Below are 22,382 nucleotides of genomic sequence, written 5' to 3' on the forward strand. Positions count from 1 at the left end.
CAAAGCTGTGCTCCTCCTTTGGCGTATTTTCTTGTCATCATTGTCAGTGACTGATGGCTGTGGCTCAGTGGATGCCAGCCTGAGCGAGTGGGCTCAGATACTCAGAGTGAGGGTCAGCAGCATGCCCATCCTTGGCGTGATCGTCCCCCCTCCCTCCCCATCCAAGACAGCTGCAGTTGCTCTCTCTGCGTGCTTGAACTTGAGCCCAGTATGTCAGTGTGGCTAAATGGCAGTCAAGGGTTTCAGATGAAAGTATTTCAGCCACGGCAACAATATTTTTTATCAGTGAGGATCATGGAAGTGAATGTCTGCCCATTTACTTCCTTCAGACAGTATGTTTTTGCATGATTTTTGCATTAAAACCAGCATCACTTGAGATGCAAACTTTATGTTCACATATACAGAGATAAACTAGTTTTTGCTCTTTAGTGTCACATTTTTTTGTGTGACCTAGGTCACTTTGACATTATTTTTGTCCAGTGTCCTGCACAAACTTACGTTAGGTCATTCTTGCACAGCTAACAGACAACACATCAGCATAAAACAGTTGGCTCTCCCTTCCAACTTTTACCAGTTCAACTCTTAGCAAGAAAGCAGATAAAAGCTTGATTTTTGAGCTACTCCTACAACCACATTTTGTCTTCATCTCATGTAGATGGTGTGCTTGAGTGGCACTGCCAGCAAACACACCATCGACATGACCAACTCAGCTTATTCATTTGTTTTTTAAATTATTCATGAGAAAAAAAGAGAAAATGTCTAAAAGGTAGCTGTTTGATGCTGATCATGACTCTGTCATGTTGAGAAACACAGTACCCGATTACAGCTTTCTAAAGCTTAATGACTCAAAGAGATTATTAATTCAATTTATTCAGATTTACAGTTTGAATACTGAATTGGCTCCAAGTGTGTGCTGATTATTATTATTAAAAAAACATCCACTTGTAGTACAAAACACTGCTGTCTGTGTGTTCTTTGCACCATGTTTGTTTAACTAACTTACGTATAGTTTCTCTATCAAATGTCCTCATGAGCAGTCTCTTAGTTTGTTCACAGCTGCTAGCAAAATGTACGGCACACGCCCTGTTACACTGTTGTGGTTGCTCCTTCTCCATTTGAACCAGCATAATTATTAGAATTTTACAGGATTTATATATTAAAATTCTTTCTATAATATTACTAGTGTTAGCAGTGGCTGAACTAATCCTGCATAATCTACACCTACAAGAATATGCTACACCAGCATCTAAGCAGTCTGCCTCTAAAAAGGAGTGATGGAGAAGCCTTTTTGTTAACCCCACATTCATCTGGTTTGAGTCTTTTCATTTTTGGCTCTGTTTATCTGCCCATCATGAAGCCCGATATCATTTGCTACATCTGCTACGCCCTCTGAGTGTCTATTTTTTCAAAGCCAGCTCACCTCAGTAGTATAATTGGCTGCCTACAGTATTAATCTGTGTGCCTTTAATCGCTGTGCTATCTTCTGAGTCACATCATCAGCCTCTCACTTGTGGCAAATGGGAGGCTGGATACCCAAGGGCCAGCAGATGTGTCGGTGGTTTATGATTGCTCTGTGAGTCAGTGTTTGTCAGATAGGAGCGTGACTACGAGACATCCCGAATGACATCTTATCATCAGGGAAAGTTCACGGAGAGAGAGAGAGAGAGGGAAAGAGAGAGCGTGCTGGCTGGGCATTCCTGAAGAGTTTATTTATGTGGGGAAAGGTGTTGAGACGAGGGGGAGCAGACTCCCCTCCACACATGTTAGGTGTGGCCGTGGTCAGCAATAAATCAAAAAAGCAAACAACGGCCTGACACTGGATACTCCGAGTTTTCTACTGCAGCTGCAGCACCTGCCAGTGCCACACAAGCCTTGTATTTTATTAAGTCCTTGCAGTTCAAGGTAACATAAGCAGAGAGGGAGTCTTCGCTGTCATACTGTGTGTACTGCAGCTGCCCGCCCGTTTGCTTGATGAATGTGCATTTCACTTATCACCTTGTTGTGTTTGTTGATTAAATGGCCCCGGTGTTCCAAAACTTGGCAAAAACAGCGGTGTGTTGTCATAGTAATCTCATACCCCCAAGTGGCTTTTTGTTATTTTAGTTTTTCCTTTCTCGCTGCTCTCTTCTTATCTTACTCCAAAAATGCCTGACTTTGGCTTTTCTTTGCCAGCGCTAACTTCCCGCTCCCTGTGTCTGACCACAGCGGCCCCCAAAGTTCCTGCTCCGGGTCGACAACACATGGGACGGAGATAATGGGTGTCTGTAGTGGGAATGCCTGTGGCTTGCGTGAGTGTATGTGTGTGTGTGCATGCATGTGTGTGTCTTTGAACTAATCTATGGCAATGCAGTGCAATCATCTTCTGAATTTCATATACTTTTATATTACTTAGAGTATACTAAGTAACTGTATCCATCAGTATGAATAATGTGCTTACACTTTCAGTTTTAGAGGGTGGGTTGACCAGGACAATTATACAGCAACTACAGAAAGTATCGAATGTGCAAGAACAGTAACGTGTCGAGCAAAGAGGCTGAACTTAGTGCTTCATGGCTTTGGACATGGCTAGTGCCATTTTATCACCAATCTGGATTTAAGCACAACAATTAAGAGCTAAAAGTCTGCATTAGTCTGTGTACTAACACTAAATGAACATATGGCAGAATTTAAAGTCAAGGAAAGCTTTTGGGTTTCCTTTTGTCAGTCATGTCAGTGTGCTTGAATGGAAACACATGCAGATAGGTTGCTCCTCTGAAAATGTTTTTAAATGCCACATTGTCACAAACAAATAAGCAGTTCAATCAGCAGCTTATCCACCGCTCTCTTACTGTGAATGAACTGCATATGGTAATCCTTCCTCTGGATAATTGTAGGGGTCTTTTATAAGCACCTGTTGTTGTGATTTGGTGCCATATAAATACAATGAAATTGAATTAAACTGAATTTCAAAGTTCATCAGGTTGGAGGCTCTCATTAGCTTGCAGCAGCTCTCCATAGCAGAGTAAAGACTGCTGTCGACAGATGTTGGAGTTCACCAGACTGTATGATGATAGATGACAGATTGTAAATTTATAAATTACATGGCAAGTATAGGTGTAAACCTTTGCCAATCTGTCCTAGAGTGATTGCAGTCGATCTGAGTTGTATGGCAATTGTTGGGAGACAGCTTGCCTTCCACTGGGCGACCTGTGCAATCGCCATGTGGTAGAAGTGGATCACCCAGAAGTTGAGGGTGTTGCACGCACAAACTATGATTACCGATGCAACCAGAGCTTATATTGTTCACTTGCACTCCCCTATCAGCAGCACAGGGATGGAAAACAAATAAATTGCTTTATATGTGGAAGGGGCTTTAGATGGAAAGATAAATACTGCAAGTAGTGGGAAATAACAACCCCAGCTTTGTCCCCGAGGTAACGTCATGTGACCACATTTTTTTTTCCTAAGAAACAAATTGTTAAATAAAAAAGAGATACTGATAGTGTGTTTTTGTATCTTTATCAACGGTACTCAAGTATATAAAACCAACCAGCAGCTCATCTTCATCGTTACTCAAAACCATTGTATTATTGAGTAAGCTGTTACACGGAGCCACAACAAACTAAACATCTGTTGCTTGGATTGTTTTATCCTTACACTGTCTATGAATACGATCTGGTTTAGAGCTACATTTAAAGTGACTGAACAAGTTGTGACATGAAGCAATAACCCTTGATTAAAATCTTCTTGATGGCTTAACCGCTGTTTAAAGATACAGTATGAATGTGTGTTCCTTCGGAAAGAATGGTGGTCTACCAGTTTTTATTACAGATGCCTTTTGATTATTTAATACACTGTGGTATCCTCTGGTGTTGAAACGTTGGTAAATCTGAATTGAGCCCTGACTGTCATTCGAGAAAGCATTACTGCTGCACAGAAATGAAAAAAGAAAAACAACCTTCTCACAGATTCCTCTAAAGGCACTCAGTATCTGGGACAAAAAGATTTTAGCCAAGCCTTTGTAAACGCGGCCTGATTTCCCAGCAGTCTTTGCTGGGAATCAGAAAACAGAGGCTGGTTATGAAACAGAACAATGAGACAATGTTAACAGGCATACACCACATTCCACTCACTGTCTCAAATGGCTAAATTCACTAAATTGCCTCATTAAAAGTGTAAAAACACTTTAGACAGTGATTAAACTGACTATTGTGTTCCTGCACTCCAGCCATAAACTTTCCAGTTTGGTTTGTCTTGACGAGTCTTTGACTATAAATATTGCACTAATTTATTGCAGCCTCACAGTAAGGCGGTTTTATTTTAGCTTGTGTTCCCTGATTGTTAATATTTGTGGCAGCTACTTGTTTATGTCTTTGGAGTTCACTGGTTTCTCAGCTTTAATAAATTGTATATTGAAGCGCTCTTGGTAGACAGTTCCTGATAGCAGAACTCGATGAATTGTCTAATAAGACCAACTTGAAGTGGAGACCTTCCTCTCCAAATCGTGTATTGTGTGTGTGTGTGTGTGTGTGTGTGTGTGTGTGTGTGTGTGTGTGTGTGTGTGTCAGCCTGTGCGCACACATATGGGAAGGGCGTGCATGGCCACATCTCTCAAAATAGGCTCCAGTCCTCCCCTCTCTAATTAGAGACATTTAAAAAACCCAGATTTTAATTTTAGACTAGTAGTTTTTGGACCACTTATGCGCGCGCACACACACATACCCATCGAGTTAAACATACACACTTTCCATATAAATAAATCTTATAGGTCACACACTAGTACATATAAATCTGCGCGCACGCACATAGACACACACACACACACACCACAAACCACAAAGCCTAACTGCTTGGCCCTGCATGTTAACCCAAGCACAATGCAGTACACTCTATAATAAGCGGTTCAGCATATCAGATGCAGGAGCACACTCCCCACGCTAGGCCTTGAGGGACATAAATATGATAACAAAACTGAGTAATGCAAGAAAATTATTGGCATAAATCATTAAATTCATCTATTTTGTCATATACATGAATGACAGGAATCTGTACCACTCCTTCATGTGGCTGCTCTCACCCTCTTCTCCCTGTTTGATGACTAAATTACTCAATGTGGGTCTGCAAAATGATTTCATAAAAAATATTTTTCATGCAATTACATGCAAGTGCCTTTCCATGACAGGCGGTAAATGGGGCTTGTAGCTTGGCAGCGTTCCCTGGTGGCTGCTGCGAGCCCACTGGTGGGTCAGGCACAATGGGCACATTCACATCTTGACATGCATTTGCTGTTTAAGTGCCTGTTGGGCTCAGGGGCATTTAGTCTTTCTGTTATATCTGGTGCCGCGACTTGCCTAGGACAGGCTCAGGGTGCAAGGGGCTCCCAGGACTGCTGGCTTAGGTGACTCTCTGTCTGAAAGGGTTAAGCTATTAGGAATAACCCATGTGCTGAATAGTCGGTGCGATCTGGAAGCCTCTTTTAAAGCACTTATTGTAACAAGGATGACACAACTGGCCTCCCACTCTGAGAGATCTCTCTGCTCTTATTCCTCCTCCCTCCACTTTCCTCCTCTGCTTTCTACAAAATGTGTCTGTTAGTAAGGAAGAGACTTAGAGGAGAGAGCTGGACTGCAATGGATTGCTGTAAAAAAAAAATACACAATTTTAGAGTAAGCAGGCTGTATTTCAAAAATACAGTAAAAAAAATGTAAAAAGAATTACAGTATGGTCACTTTAAATTTTACAATAAAGTGCTGCCAACCCTGCTGCCAGTATTTTACTGTAAAATTTACAGGATTTTTCTTAAAGTTAGAGTTCTGATGCAGGCTGTGAACCATAACCACACATACTGTCAGCAGTCCTACAAATGAAAATGTGAATATTTTCACAGCATAGAATAAATAATTCCCTCAGAAAAAAATAATGCAGTTCACACATACTGATGCATTTCAATATCCCCTGAATTAACATTTACATCTCCTTAAACTGACACTAAACAAATAATCTACATTTACTTTAATACTTAATACTTATATAATTCCTCGCTGTTAACACACCTCACGAAATGTCATTACCCACAATTCTCAGCTGCTAATGAATGTCTTCACAGCTTATGTGTATATGTACAGGTGTATAAATGCTTATTATTGTCTGTCACTGCAGGTTTATTTTTTTAAAAAATCAATTCAAATAATTAATAATGACTGCTGTTTTTAATTGTATTGCCTACATTGTGTTCCACTTAAACAAACATCAGCAGTACTTCATGGCAATTCATTCATTTAGCAAATAGCTTTTTTATAGACGCACTCTTGCATTCTGCATGCAAGACTGGAAGATTAATTGCTGCTGTTAGTAAAAGTTTTCCAGATTGGCTTTCTCACATATCACAGCGCTGAATGTATAAATGGCAGCCCGCTTTAATTACGGCTCTAAGTTTGTCCAGACAGGAATCTCAGCTTAGCAAGTTGTGTATGTTTTTCTGTGGGTGTAAAAGTATCACAGTCATCACAGTCTGTCACTGAAACATTTTCTAAAAGTTTACAGCTCATCTCTTATGACACATCCGATGATGTTATCCTTTCTCGCTGGCGTGCCCGCAGCTGAAGGGATCATTTTGATTCTCCTGGTTTGGGAGCTTAAATTGCAGTGTAATCCACTGCATGCTTCCATCATTTTTTTAAACCACTTATTTGGTTCAGGGTTGTGAGGGTGCTGGAGCATATCCCAGCTGACAGCGGGCGAGAGGTGGGGTACAACTTCCACAAGTTGCCAGCCCGTCATAGTAGCAGTGTAATGTAGATGGGTAATGGCGTCTGATTCATTAGAGCCCGTGTTTGGATGGAGTAAGTGGGATTGGGAAGCTAAATTAGGTAATGCACTTTCTAATCCATCTTTTGGTGTAACCGCAGTATTTTGTTGATCCACCCCGTCTGTCTGCATTACTCTGAGGGATATGTGTGTGATGTATATATGAAGAGAAGTGCTGCCATGTCCACTTAGTTCTCCTCTGTGAATGGCACATATTCTTGAAATGCACCTTTGGCTAGAAAAAGCTGCTCAAATGGAAAGCTAAAGGGGAAAATGCAGTAAAATAAATCAGCACTGGTTTTGCAGCTCAGCTATAAGACACAAATGAAAGAGCTCACACAAAGCTGGCCTCTTGTAATCTAAAAGTGGGTAATTGCACCACTTTCAGCAGAGTTCAGCTCCCTCACGGTTAAATTCTTATTAAATTTTATTTATGTGAAACAAACCAGCATGTGCATTATCAAATCGGCTAATTAAACCAGACTTAATTCAGTAATGATGCTCTGAGACTCTCATTTACAGTTAGTCTCATTATCTGGCTCCCATTGGTCTCTGAATTACGACCGGAGTTTTGCCACGTTACCAATCTCTTTCAAGGGTTCTTGTCTCTCACCCCGCGTGTGGTCCTCGAGCGTAAGAGACCAATCCAAAGTTAATTGATGTTTACACAGTGGTGCTTTGGGTTGTTTTTACTCTTTATTACGCTGAACCTGAACACCTCCGTCTCTTTTGGCCTCGGAGTGCTAGATCGATCGCATCTTTCAAGCGCTCCCGTTGTTTCATCATTGGTGAGACTGCTGCAGCTTCAGGTGTTGTAAAGACTGGATCTGCTGAAGAAGAATGAATCTGTAGTCAGTATGAAAGAAAACCATACTATTATTCACAGAACGTGAAGTGTACTACATACATAATGAGCTCTAGGAGCTTAGCCTGGAGATGAATTCTTATTAAATATAAATCCTTGCTTAAGACTCTTTTTCTGCTTGTGGTTTGCTGTAGAAGCCTGCAGCTACACAGAGCTCACTGTCTGAGTCCAGCATGCCTAAATATTTAGGAGCCAATTGAAATCGGGGCTTTTTACTTAAGTACTGCTCATTTATGTTCAGGACTACATGCCAAACCAGGCTAGAGCATTTCCTGTGTATCCTTCCCCACCCAAAAAAATAAAGAAAAAGTTTAAAGTGCATTTGGCAAAGAAGCAGGATGAGAGGATGAAGGTGGGATGATACTGACACCAAAAAGCAAACAGGACATCCTGTTGTGTTTGAGTTTACAGCATTCTTGCTGTGGTTAGGACAGATAATAGAGGGATGTATCTTTTTTTTATCGCCTGTGTTCAACCAAACGACGGCCCAAAATCAGCTTTAGAAAGTATACAGAATACAGAAGACAAAGGTGCGTAAGCACCCGCACAGATCAGGCCTTATCCTCCAGGCTCAGGGCAGCGTGTTACCAATGAGACAGCTATGTAGTTAAGAGTTGGGGGGTGGGGAGTGGAAGTAAATCAAATACGATTTGTGACGTGCTGTCATTGCTCCCGTGTGGCCCTCAAAGGCTTTGTGGGTTTAGTAAGCAAATTGAGCAAACCAACAAAGTGAGTGGCATGATGCAGGGAGGAGCTGCTGTGGTCTGCTAGACAAGATGCTTTGTATAGTTCTACTTTTTTTACACACCATCATGCAGCATAAGAAGCCTGATCTAACACGGAGCTGTGGCAATGGAAGCTAAAAAGTCAAGTGTGATTCGATGCGTAAATTTACACATTTTTTGCCACTGAACTTCTGGAGAGAAGGTTTTTGCAGGTAGGGGATTTTTTGTTTTTGCATGATGTCAAAGATTTAAATAATACATAATTTGGCATTTTTAAAGATGTAATGTTTACAGAAATTTACTTGAGAATCGAGCTCACTTATTAAAAGGTTTTTTTTCTTAAGAATATTAGTTTACTTGATCTCTTTGGGGATAAGTTTGTGAAAAACCAAGAATACATCCATATGTGTTTTTATGTTTTATATTAAAGAAAACCGTGACGTCAAGTTGTTGCTATACATGTGGTGTTTAACCCTTCTGCTGAGTGAGAACTGCTAGAAGAGAAGCTGGTAACTCTGTTTGACCTGGTGCTTTTCATATGACCTCTTTCTTTTTGATCCTAATGTAAATGAATTATGCGAAATGGTTAAACAAGATCCCTGGGGCCTGACATGTGGCCCTGCTTTCCCTCTCTTTCTCTTTTTCCTTTGGTTGCATGAATTAGATGGATTCAATTAGCCCATCTAATTTAGGCCTCTGTGCTCTGAAAGGGTTAAGTGAATGAAAGATACCATACCGTAGTCTGGACTGAGTTAGCGCACTGACGTGCCATGCGAATAGGTCTTGAAAACAGAAGAAGATTAAATCAATCTGCCATCTGATCTGTCACTTACAGACAGATCTGGCAGAAATGTGCAGTTAAGCCTCAGTAGCAATACTGTGTGCTGAGCAGACATTAGGCCTCCTAGTAGAAGCTGCTTATCTTCTTTGTTTGTAAAGCTCTGTTAACCTACAGTGATGAAGCGATGGACCCTCGTTTGCCTCAGCTGTCACCTGTGTCCGGACCCTGCTCCATCTGTCTGATGACTTTCCAGGAAGTGCTCTCTCTGCAACCCCTGACCTCTCAAACCGGGTTCTGAATAAACAGCTAATTGGCTGGGTTTCCTGTTTAGCCTGATGGGAGCGCTGACTATTTCTGTCTGTTTACAGAGTTCTGCTTCTCTCTCTTTCTCAGAGTTGTACTCTTTGTATTGTTTATAAAAGAACAATGCCCTCCACTACAACTGTGCTCCAAACATCAGGCTTTAGGGATTATACAGCAGTGTCTAGGCCACACAACTCCCCTGCGTTCCTGGAAATCTGCGCCTTTTGTTGCTTATGGGAGGAATTCGGTTAGCTCATTTTGTGTGCGCTGTTTATTTGCGAAAGTCAGCTTTCAAGTTTTAGCGAGATAATTGAAATACCGTGTGTGGAATGTGTGCTGGGTTTAGACCTGAATGCAACACACAAATAAATAAATCTGTGCAGGTTTGGAGAATGCATATTAACTCAGTGTGTGATTATATGAAAGGAGGTGTTTTGTTCCTGTAGGCTTGCAGCGATGTGCACATGTGGGCCTTCGGAGCACACCAGAAACAAATGTGCATTATTCCCTGACTAATAGTTTTCTGCTTAATAAGCAAAGTCCAAAAGGAACTATCTGTATCTCAGCTGTCTGTGTTGAATTAAATGGCTTGTTTCTTTGCCAGATGTGACTTTCTCCTCTCCTATCTGCACTGAATTATTCAGGCAGTTCCGGATCTTCTGTAACTTTCATCCTGGGCCTGCATCCATTTATAGGAGAGATTTTGTGCCCAAAAGTCGAGCAAGAGACCTCAAGGCCCAGGAGTCACGGGTTCAAATCCAGGCTACACCACAAGAGGATTGCTCTCGTCTAACATCCTCTCTCTGCCTTAATAATAATGATTTATTTTGAGGAGTTCAGTGGGAATTTGTGAACATGACATGTTTGTATTTTTTCCAAATCTTGGAAAGGGTTGGGGGGGGGGGGGAGCTCAGATTTGGGATGACGTCAAAAATGGTGGGAGAGGCTTTACTTTCAGTATTCCAGTCGTTATCATTTTTAGTGTCTTGATTGCAGCACAGCTTGAAAATGTGTTTTCTTTGCTTTTGAAATTTTGCTGATAATTGTCGCAAGATATTGGCTGAAGAGTCCACGATGTAGCTGTAGCAAAAGATGATTTACTCCCTACGTTTCCATTTTGCAATGCTGGCTTTCGACACTTTTAACTGTTACAGGAGGGAAGAAGTGAGTCGGGCCAGCTCATGCTTGTATACTGAGATTGGACGATTAAATCCGGTCATTAAGCGGGCTGGAAGGCGCGGAGCTGAAGGCAGTGTTTTTATTGATGTGGCAGGAAACGGGGGGCTGTGCACTGCTGCTGTAAATCTAACGGACGCTTCACAGTGAGCTCCCTCTCTTAAAGCCGCACACACACAACTTCACTCTCTCAATTAAGAACACACTTAATGTCACAAACAGCCCATTAAAAGCTGTGTGGCAGGGGCAATAATGACGTGAGACTAAAGGGTGTGTTAATGATGGCAGCCTGTCTCCAGGGCAGGGTCCTGGCTGTACCCTGAGCCCACGCTGAGAAGGATATAGACAGGTGTCTGAATCCGAGTGATTATGGTTGTGTATTTTCTTGTTTAAGTTTAGTTTCTATTGTTTGAAAGTGTTATGATTTCATTAGTTTCAGTGTTTATTGTCGTCTTTTTAATTATAGTTGTTATACGGAGGGCATATATCAGAGGCAGTATTCAGGAAAATCAGTACAGGTAGTCCATTAAAGCCTCATTAGCTGTAATACATTTTTTACTAACAGATACTTAAACAAACAATATGTTCTCTAGATTTCTCTAATTTTAGTTAGTCTTAATTTTATTTTCAAAATTCTACTTTTTAGTTAATTTTTAGTTAACTATAACAACCTTGGTTAGCCGGGATAGGACACCCCCCCCCCCCCCCCCCCCCCGGCGATCCTGATAAGGATAAGCAGAAGAGGATAGATGGATAGATGGATGGTGTAGCTCCATCATAATTGTGATTATGGTGACAGTAATGTGCTGCGTATGGAGAATAAAGTGCTATCAATCTTGACCACTGGTGTTTTTGTGCACCAGTTCTCCACCCAGACCTCCTCTTGAACTTTTTGTGCACTATAAAAATGTCATTCTTCCTGAATTGGAAAAAATGGCGCTGTGACTGTAATTCAATACAGTAGCAGATTTGTTTCAACCCTTATCTGCTACAAAACTTTCATGGTGTTTTAAGTTAATAAATTCTCATGATGCGTTTCTCTTCCTTTCTCTGGCTAACACTCATTTATACAGGTTAGCTTTTCCTTAATCGCCTCTTTATTAATTGTCCTCTTTATTTTTGGACATAGTTTGCAACTATTTGCATGTATGTGTGTGATGAATGATCGTATGGTTGATTATGTGTCTGTATCTTCAGACATTATCTTTAATGTGTGGCTTTTATTCAAACTGTGAAGGACTCTGTGTTTTGACAAATGTCATACAAATAAAGTTGTTTTTATTAAAAAGTAACTATTTTGTTGTAGCTTTTTTTTCTCTATAAAGAAGACAATTAACTTGCTGCACTTTCCATGATCCATGCCTCAGACTAGAAATTTTCCCTATCATGCTTCTACTGTTGTGAATAAGCTAAGCCAACAGGCTTCTGCATGTAGTGTCCTATTTACTTAACTCTCACAAGTATATTGTCACTGAAACTAGGGGCAGAGTATAAGTCTATGCAACTTCTAAAGCAGCCTTGGCCTATTGCCTTATATTTTTGCATTTCCCTGTCAAACCGAGAGATCTCAGCCTCACTTCCACTCTGCCCTCTAGCATTTTGCTCTGTGCACTGATAAGAACTCCAAAGGCCAAGTGATTTGCCAGCGGGGAAAGAGCTAATTACCGTGGCATGTGCCGCCATTTGTTTGATATGGAAAGACATCCCTTTGATCTTAAAAAACAATAACTTATAAATGATTATCAAGATTGCAACCTCTGTCTTGATGCCCTTCTGTCTTATCATTTATTTGAAACATCTTTAGGTAATGCTAATGCTAATCTCTCATGTGACTGCAGCACTGAATGGACATTTTCTTTGGCTTTTTTCCTCCTCCTAATTTATGTTTCTATTCTATTTCTATTCCTCATGTTTTTTTTTCAACCTATTTTTAACAACCGTGTGATTTGATTTGTTTCCATTTTTTTTATTTACAGGATACTGAGCCACAACAAAATCCGAGTTCTGAGAAACGGATCCTTCCTTGGACTTTATGCCTTGGATAAATTGTGAGTATCCTTTTCTCATCGTCCTTTATTAAATACTGTGCTTCTGCGGGTGGTCTAATGTCATGTGTATTGTTTCCACTGGATTTATGTGTGAGCTGATTTCTGGCTTGTCTCTGGCCCGGGCCTTGTGGAGACATACAGACAAGGTATCAGAGAGATCTGAGCAGATCTGAGCAGCTATGGCCCATCTATCCGATCACGGGCTTCATTCCAGAAGGGAGGATGATACACTCAGACTGGCTATCACAGACTTATGTTGAAAACTTCACATAATTACACTTCACTCCTCCATTATCAGTAAAGCCCCACTCCACATGACAAGATAAGGGAGATCTCTGGCAGGAGCTGCATGTTGGCAGCTTTGCCTGTGGCTTGCAGACAGTCTGGCCCTCCTTAGCGGCATCGTAATCTCTCTATGAATGGGGTGTGAGACAAGTGAGAGATGAAATATTTTCTTACGAATTTGAGGCGATGCACAGCGCCACTGGTGACAAACGGGAAAGGAACTATAGTTGGAACTGCCAGTGGTGACACATGGCTATAATTGCACGGCCTGTAAGACGATCCACCACCTTGGTCCAGACCACGATATTACGAAAACAAATACAACCCTGTTTTCAAAAGAGCTGGGTTGCTTTGTGTATTGTAAATAAAAACAGACTGTAATCATTTCAAATAATTGAAATGACATATTCAATTGATAAAAGTACAAAGGCCAAACATATAATGTGTTTTTTGCTTTTTGGAAAAAATGTATATATTCATTTCAAACTTGTTGCCAGTAACATATTTGGAAAAACAAAAAGAAAGAAAAAGTTTGGCCATCGGTATGTTTACAGCTGTGCTGGCTTGAATCTTCTTTTAATCGTGTTTTATAAGCGTTTAGGAAACTGAGGAGGCCAACTGTTGTACATTAAGAAGCTAAATGTTTTCCCATACTTGCTTGACATGCAGGGCCTCCTTAGTTGTATGTTTCATTTCACAGTGTACCAAATGTTTCCAGAGGTTGACGGGCCTGGACTGCAGGCGGGCCAGTTAAAGCCCTGAGACTTGTCCTACACAGCCATGTTGTTGTAACACTCTCTGTCATATTTAGGTGGGAATATAAATTGATCAAAACCTGCATGCATCATTCAGAGCAAGTTATCCAGGCTGTGCACACTAATGCACAACAGCCATGCTTTCACACATGCTGGCTTTCCTTCTTCAAATTTCCAAATTTTGACTTTTCATACCACAGGGCAGAGTTTGAATGAGCTTGGGTCTACAGACGTTGACAGTGTTTCTGGTTCTTATACAAAAAATAAATCTTATAAATCATGTTGCCCAATGAATGAAATACAAACAGGATGGGTGTTAAATTAATTAGCACCTACACTCTACTATATGCCAATCTCCCTGAATACTCTGATATTCTCACACTGTCCTTGAATCTAGTGTACGTTTCACAACAGATTCATTTTGGGGTTTTTTTTACAGTGTGCTGTTTCACAGGGCATCCCAGTAAAGCTTTATGGCAACAACACATATGTTGCAGCTTCACTTCGCAAACTTGGATGCTGTAGTCTGGCAGACAGGCTTATATTGTTGGCGAGGGGGCTGGTGGGTATGTTGCAGAGATATTAGTTCCACATGGCACTTCGAGCTGCCACCCATGAAGCTAACGAGTTTCTCAAAAATGTTGAAAGAAAGAAAAATATGGTAATTTGTTGCAGTTGTTAGCTTGTTAGTACCTACCACTGAAGTTCAGAGCAGATGTGCCAGTCGAGAACAAAAGCTATATTTGCTCAAATTTATGTTTTTTTTTCTAAAGTCTGACACGAGAACACCATTGGTGAATAGTTTCAAGGCCAAGTTGTCAGTTCTCACCTCAGCAGTCTTGCACCGAGGACGCTGATAAAGCTGTTAACAGGAAGATCCTGAGGCTAATGCTACTTGGGCAGTAATGTATAGTAAATTAAAGCCTGATCTGTGGCTCAGAATGAGCTGATGTTGCATATTTTTGTTAGTGTGGAAAAGCCTTCCTGTAGCGCCATAGGGTCGGTGGGTTGGGTAATCTGAGCTCTCCCATGTACCTGGAGCAGTGATAAAAAACTAGCAGGAGGCAGCAGAGTGGAGGTTTAACTAAAAGAGGTTGGGAGAAAGACAAAAAACAGGCAGATAAACCCCTGGCTGTGCTCCACAGTGGGAGATGCAGGCGTCTGGCTGAGCACGAAATGTAAATCACACAGGCCTCATTTCACTCCTCCGCCTGCACCTCTGCTGGCTTGCTGACACACAGTGGTGGAGGTCCACTCACTCACTCTGACATCTTCAACCTTTAATTGAGCCTCGGGCAGCTTATAATCACATCTGAGCTCATGGGAAATTTGCTGTCTGTTGTGAAAAATGCCACACTGATGGAAGGGTTTGCAGGGATGAATTCAGATATGAGCTTAGAGTGTGAGTTTTGTCTGCGCTTGTGAGATTTTGGTTTTGTTTTGTCTCCTCGGTCCACCACGGCTCTTCGGGTCTTCTCATTGTTTCCAGTATGGCGTCAACATGTGCTTGTCATTTGGAGCAGTAGTGAGCAGTTACTCATATTATGTGACCAGCGGTGTAATCAAAGGCCAGCCCACTGGGACTGAGTAAACACACATCAGGGAATTACACTGCATCTCTTCCCCTACGTGACAAGGATAAACACAGTCTGCGCCCCCTAACTGCACGCACACACACACACACACACACACATTGGGACACATGTTGTTGTGAAACATACACACACAGGGACACACACACACACACATTCTCGTTTTGATATCTTAGTGAGGACATCAAATTGATAGTGCTTTCACTAGCCCAGAGGTTTTAGATATCACCCTGGATCAACACAGCTGAATCAAATAATTAGTTCATTACCAAGCTTGAGAACTGTTGAGGAGGACATGTTGAGGAGGTACTTTAGACATTTAAATCGGCTGTGTTGGATCAAGGACACATCTAAAACTTGCAGGACACCGGCCCTTAAGGCCCAGAGTTGGAAACCTCTGCCCTAGCCGCTTACCCTAACCCTAACTAATCAAAATGAATACCTAACCCTAAGCCATAGCCTAAACCTAACCATAATCTAATTGTAACCCTGACACTAAATCCACATTTTAAGTCTCAAAAAGTCTTCACAGCTGCTTTTGTCCTCATAAGTGACTGTTGGTCCCCACAAGTATAGTAACATTCCAATTTTTGGTCCCCACAAAGATGTCTAAACAGGTACACACACACTCGCGCACACACTCTCACTCTTGGCTCATCGCTGCTGTGACTTCAGTGTATACAGTAACCCTTGAGTGTGCTTCCTAGTATGGGCACCCTCTCTTCTGGCCCAGTCTAACAGGTCTCAGCAGACACACACTCACTTCCACACGCTCACAGCATACTTCTATTCAGAGCTGAATGCAGTCTGATCTGCTGTTATTAAACGGAGAATTCAGCTCCAGAGTAGAACACCCTCCTCCAGGCCTGGACAAGGCCGTGCAGCAATCTACACAGTTAGCCCTTTCATTGGGACAAACCTCCTCAAAGCCACTATTGCCTTCATAACCTGCCAAGCCACCCAAGTGCAGAGGAGCAATTTAGGATTGTTTGTTTTTTGCCCTCTTACTAGACTACTGTGTTTTTGTAGGTCTTTTAAACAGGCTTGCCATCCAATGGCTACATTTGGATCTTGGAATACTTCATTTCTTTCCAGCTCTTTGGATGAACACACTGGTTAAATCATGCCTCGCCTCTGTGGCGGTGGTTGCTATGCGCAAAATAAGTCACTTTCATACACACCGTCAGACCTCTGCTCGTGTACTTGCGCACCTTTTGAGTACCTCTACCGCTATGCACACCCTTTCTGATGGAAGTTTTCACTGGCAACCCCACTAATGAGCCGGGACCTTTATGAGTTGTGGACAGATCCCAGCAGCCTGTCCTGCACTGATTTGAGGCAATGTAATGAGAATAATGAGCAACGAGGGCCGAGGCAGTCTGGCTCCTTTCCAAATGGGCCCCACTGCACCATGGGACACAGGACAGGCAGGCAGGGCACAAGGGGCCCTCATTACTAAGGCTTGTTACCCTACAGCGAGAGAGGGAGCAGGGAGGGAGAGCAGAGGGCAACGATGATGATGGATGAGGGAGCAGCAGGGTGTTTGTAGTGGACAGGTCTGAAAGGCAGGAGTGAGGCTTGTGGTTAGGAGGCTCTAGGTGTTGGCAGCGTGACCGTTTTTGTCAACAAGAGAGGCTGAGATGATCTCTACAGTGGGAATCTTTTAAACACTGCACTTCTTTGGACTCATTGGAGTAAGCACATAAAACATCACATAAGACAACCAAACACTTCTTGTAGACTCAACTTAGTTTAAGTGTAGAAAATAAGGAGGTGCTTGAGATTTATGCTGATAATGCAACAAAATTAAGGGAAGCCTGAAATTAAACCTTGGGCTGGAACACTGTTTCTTAAAAATGTCTGCATGAGAAAACATGCACAGTTATAGTGTTATGATTATGTGCAGGCCTAGGCCAATTCATATATGTTTGGCTTGATAGTATCTGTTCCGCAAAAGCAGAGGCAGACCATTCATTCACTCTTTGCCTGAAATCTCTCCGAAACCAACCTTGAAATCGCCTCTGCCATTCTGAGCGGTAGGGGTTAGGACGGAGTCCAACTTAAACAACTTTACCATCTGACATGAGGGACGCGGAGCCAAGATGGCTAAAGATGGTATGGTGGTGAGAGAGAGGGAAAGGGTAGATGAAGAAGGGAGAGGGAGGGAGCGAGGGTGAGAAAGAAAGCACACTCCTGCAGTTTGTCTTGTATAAATCTGAGGCCGTTTTCCTTAGCAGGAGATTTCCACACAAGCTGAGCAAATTACCTTGATGAGTGGGAACAAAGAAGAGGTGTGCCACACTGTAACACTTAAAAACAGTGGCCAACGTGTAGGCATGGCGAGATGGCAAGGAGCCCCTCTGTCTAGACTGGCCTGACTAAAAGAAAGGCTCAGATTGTACCAGCCCACTCTGGAGAGCGCTAAGGACAGCTGCTGTGATTGCACAGGGGAGTCTTGTTTCCCCCTTCACAGAAAAATGAACATTTGTTTTGGTGCATTTTTCCCGCACATGCCACCGGGTGGCTCCCGGTTAGGCAACAGTCACCTAATGAGAGTGCATGACCCATTAAGGGGTGGAGTGGGTGAGGAAGGGGTTAAGCGTGGTGGAGAGTGGAAACACAAAGGGGGTGCTGCAGGAGTTGATAGACTCCAGATGTGTCTTTCAGATAAACTGGAGGAACGGGTGTGTTTGTATTGCAAGCTTAGCCCAGTCATGGCTCTGGGAGTTTATTGAAACAGCGAGTAAACCCCCTCATAAGCCCATTACCAAATCATATGCTTTATATGCCAGTAACTCACTCTCACACACTCTTTCGGCAAACTCGATATGGTTTCAAGGGCATTTTCCTCAGGAGGAACTTGAGCTTTCTCTAGACCTTCTTCCCCCCCCAGCTTCCTTTTCTGCTTTATTTTTGCATCTCCCTTCTCCGAGCCCACTCGGGCTCTTGCTGTTCCTCACCTTTTACACTCTCTGCATGCTGCAGTCCACCTACTGGCTGAAAATTCACTCGCGGACACGAGCCACTCTTTTCATTGACAACCTGAACAAAAGGCACTTGTCCCTGCTGATTTCTCAGCTGCAAATTGTTACAACTATATTTTTACTTAACTTTCTAATAAAGACTGAATGACCCAGATGAAATGAAAATAAAATGTTCTTAGCATTTTTTTTCACTGTATGTTCAAATCTATCTGATCTGATCTGACTTTTATTGTTTTTGATTATTTGCATTCTGGTAGGTCTCGTGAAAATCTGCCAAAAATGGGCACGGCACTCTTCTCTATGCCGCTCCTAAAGCCAGACCTGGAGTCAATCACGATCCGTGGTTTCAGAGTTTTCCTTGGCAGAATAATCTTCATCTCTTCTTGCTGCAGATTATAGGAACATATAACCAAGCTAGGAAATTTTACACTTCAAATAAAAGTGTGTTGCTATTTCTGCACATCCCACTAACAACAGTGCAGTTGGACCCACGGTTTATGTTATGGTCAGTCATGGGCAGAGCTGCGGGCCTCGTGTTTTTGAACCATAGTACGGTCCTGATGCTTGTTGTCCGAAATTGCAAGGAAATATTTTAAACATGTGTCCTGCAGCAGCGCTACTGACAGAAAATCATAGAAAATGTGTATTATGTGTGTAAGGTTTCTTGGCTGTGCTAGAATAAATGCTTTCCAGATGGCAAATAGCTGATCAGGTATATCCAATCTGAGAGGAACCAGAAAATAATTAAATAAATAATCTAGGGACGGGGCAGCAAAGCAGGAAATTAGTAGAAAAACAAGAGCTCAGCAGATCCTGGTTTCCTGTTTTAGGGGGAAAGCAAGAGCATGTTGGGGTCGGTAGTTACAGAGCCCCATTGTGAGCAAGTGTGTTGTGGAGTAGGGGGGTGGGGTGTACAGGGACCATACGCAGGGCCGTATTTTTCTTCTTATTACTGAATCCTTTAACCCACCTGCCCCTCCCGACAAAGGAAAACTACCTAGTTAAAAAAAAAGAGCGAGAGAGAGAAAGGAAACTGTAAAAATAAACGAGCAAAGGCCTCTGCTAGACCCGCCAACCAGACAGGAAATGACACGCGGCACAAAAATGGTCTCCGCTGACCTCTTTCAGGAACCAAGGTGGCAGTTAACACCCCCTCGCTTTTTTTCCATCATACCTTCAGACATGTTTGTTTCTGTCTTTTTTCCTTTATTGAGTCGTATACAGAGAAAACTGCAATTAAAGTATAGAAATCACGCCGCAACCCACTGACTTTCCATTAAAAAAAACTTTAAAAAAAAACTCCAGCAACAGGAAATTCTTAATTCCAGTCTGGTGATAATGAGTGGCCATTCCCCCGGCTTCCGTCATTTTCCCAGCTCCCTCCAGGGCTGGAGCCTAAACAATGTCAGCACTCCAGTTGCTGCTGCTGTGCTCCTGATAATGGAGCACTCCATGTCTGGAGCGCTTTACAGACCATGTCTTCATTATTACCCTCTCGCTGCCCTACAAGCACGTCGCTCCTCTCCAGTCTGCATGGGGCCCAGGCGCTCATCCCCTGTATCCAACAGAGCAATGACTCTTCAGAATGGCAGAGGACCAGTCCCATTGATCAGGAGGAGTTTTGGGGGGGGGGGCATTCTTAATGGCTGCCTCTGGTGTTAGGCCCAGCGGCGGCAGACAATGGCCCCTTTTGGATTTGGGAGCGAGCTTGAGTTTGTCACCGTCTAATCATACGCGCCACATGTAGCGTAGGGGATGAAGCACTGCACTCAGAAGGTTACAAAGCATAACTCAAAAAGAAAGGTCGTAGTGACTGTAACAATGTGTCGCCATCAATCAGCTCATCGAGCTTTTGGAAGAAATAGATGCTGCTCCTGAGGAGGATGTTGAAAAACTAAAATAATAGCTACAATTTAAACTTTAGACGTTAAAATTGTTGATATTTTCATGGTCTGCAAGCATGAGGCTTTGAAGCATTCATTGTCTCTGCTGTTATCCTCTTCCTTGGTGACAGCTGTTTTCATCAGTGTCGAGGTCACTGAGCTGTGAAGCTGCTGTAAGATGGGGCGCTGGCTACTCCAGAGGGCACGCACACAAGTCATCGCCTGAGTGTGAAGCCTGCTACTCTATTTTCAATCTACTGTACTGAAGGTTTTAAATAGCGCTGGAAACAAATCGGACACTGTGAGCCAGTGGTAAGAGGCGGCTCCAGACATTCAGCTGGGATTGTGCCGGCGAAGTGCTTGGACAGTGCTTCAGTTCCTGTTTTCCTTCACGTTTACCAGCCTGGTGATAAGAGAAGGGATCAGAGGCAGCGGTGTGTTAATAATCAGGTCAGAGCCTTGAGCCAGACAGGAAATGCACATTGGCTTGATGCAGTTGGGATAAGATTCCTCTTGAGAAACATGAAATCCACATTGGCACAGTCACTATATAGTTCTGGCTTCATTCATTCGCTTGAATGATACATTTTGCTCCTGTGTTTAAGATTTAAGACTTCCAAACCAGCAAATCAGAGAAAATAAAAGTACTGACTTGATAAAGGAGAACTAAATTATTTTCACAAGGGTCAATTTCATAACTTTCCCACATATAGCATCTGTGTTTGAATCGAAATTTAACTACCTATCAAAAACAGCACCCAAATATTTACATATCAGTGCACTGCAGCGACCGGCTCACCTTTAATAGCACATGTTGCAGGGACAGAAGGAAGTGGCCTCCTCCAAAAATCAACAAACGCTTCTTTGGTTTGGTTTGGTATCCAGGCACAAATTTGAACTCAGTCTAATGTCCTGTGAGAACAGCACGGCTAACATGTTTGTGTACTTGTGTAAGTCTATTTGGATTTATGTCATGTTTGTGTCATTCTAGTATCATCTGTTGATTTTTGATTTTTTTTAGGTGTTTTTTTCCACCAGACAATATAACAGAAGATAACACACCAGAAGAAATGAGTTAATTTAGTTGTTCTGTGCAGTACATTACATTTATTAAGAAGCTAATTAAAATTAGCCATTATATTTTTCTCGAGATCTTTAGTTTGCTGATCTGAGGAGATTTAAGCAGGAGATTTTTACAATATAAAGGGAAAGAAATAATGCACTGTCTTAATAATAAATGTGTTGTGTAGATCATATGAGCAGTGTTATAGTAAACATTACCTCCATCTGCAAGAAGGAGGTGACAAAAACAAGCATTTAAAGACAAGCCTTGAAACTGACACTTCTATCTAGCAACTGAATCCCAGCTTACAGCGACTCTGTGGCACTTTTGTGTTAGCATTTTAATCCAGCTGTAAGAGCACGTTTGGTAACACAGCAAAGTGTGTGGCTGTGCGCACGTGGAGCATGTGTGTGTCAAAGGGACAGACAGGGAGGGAGCGAGACAGATCTCAGGGAGAGGAAGTAGTGGGCAGTGCCGCGTCTTTCATCGCTGCACTAATGAGCCCCGTGACACACAGACTGGAAACAGCAGTATTGTTCTTCCCCTGCCTGGGTCAACAAATTCTATAAAGCTAATGTCCCCCAGAAACACATGTATATTCAGAGTGAGACGCAGTACCACAAAGATTGCTATTTTATATTGTGACAGACTCACAATATAGTCCGGAGACACACACAAACACACACACAGATACTGAAAAGTGTAGCTGTTCTCTGTCAAACACCCAGATTGCTCTTTGATTTGATTGGTGATATGCTTTTTTTTACTGCTTATTTAGAATCACAGAGGTGGAAATATCTCCGATTTTTAAAAAGCTGTGAAATTGTTGCAAATGTTCTGACTGACAAGCTGGCACAAACTCAAAGATCTGAACCGAGCAAACTTTAGCCTGTTGGTCTGGGGCCAGTTTTTTTTTTTTTTTGCTCCATCGTTTCAACCAGTCTCCTGTTTCGAATCTAAATATGAGTGATGGCTTAGAAGGACCAATAGCAAAACCCCCTGATCTTTTTGAGCATGTCTCAGCCACACCGCAGTGTAATTTCTTTGCTCGAAGCATTTTCTACAACAATTTTCCCGCCGTAGCTTACCCAGAAAAGTTCATCTCTTGGAAAGCAGACAAAACAGTGGTTAAGAGA

The 22,382-nt window shown here is 42.3% G+C and overlaps 1 protein-coding gene across 1 annotated transcript in view; it reads left to right on the forward strand.

Annotated features, from left to right (window-relative positions):
• adgra2 (adhesion G protein-coupled receptor A2) overlaps positions 1–22,382 on the forward strand; it is a 39,708-nt gene that overhangs the window by 6,312 nt on the left and 11,014 nt on the right. Inside the window, exon 2 of the mRNA XM_085475021.1 lies at positions 12,613–12,684. Coding sequence (XP_085331147.1) covers positions 12,613–12,684 — 72 coding nt within the window. The remainder of the gene's footprint in view (positions 1–12,612; positions 12,685–22,382) is intronic.

The sequence above is a fragment of the Copadichromis virginalis genome, linkage group LG12 (assembly GCF_057382275.1).
Source record: "Copadichromis virginalis isolate Kocher_CV1m ecotype Utaka linkage group LG12, C_Virginalis_male_GT1.1, whole genome shotgun sequence".
Lineage (NCBI taxonomy): Eukaryota > Metazoa > Chordata > Actinopteri > Cichliformes > Cichlidae > Copadichromis > Copadichromis virginalis.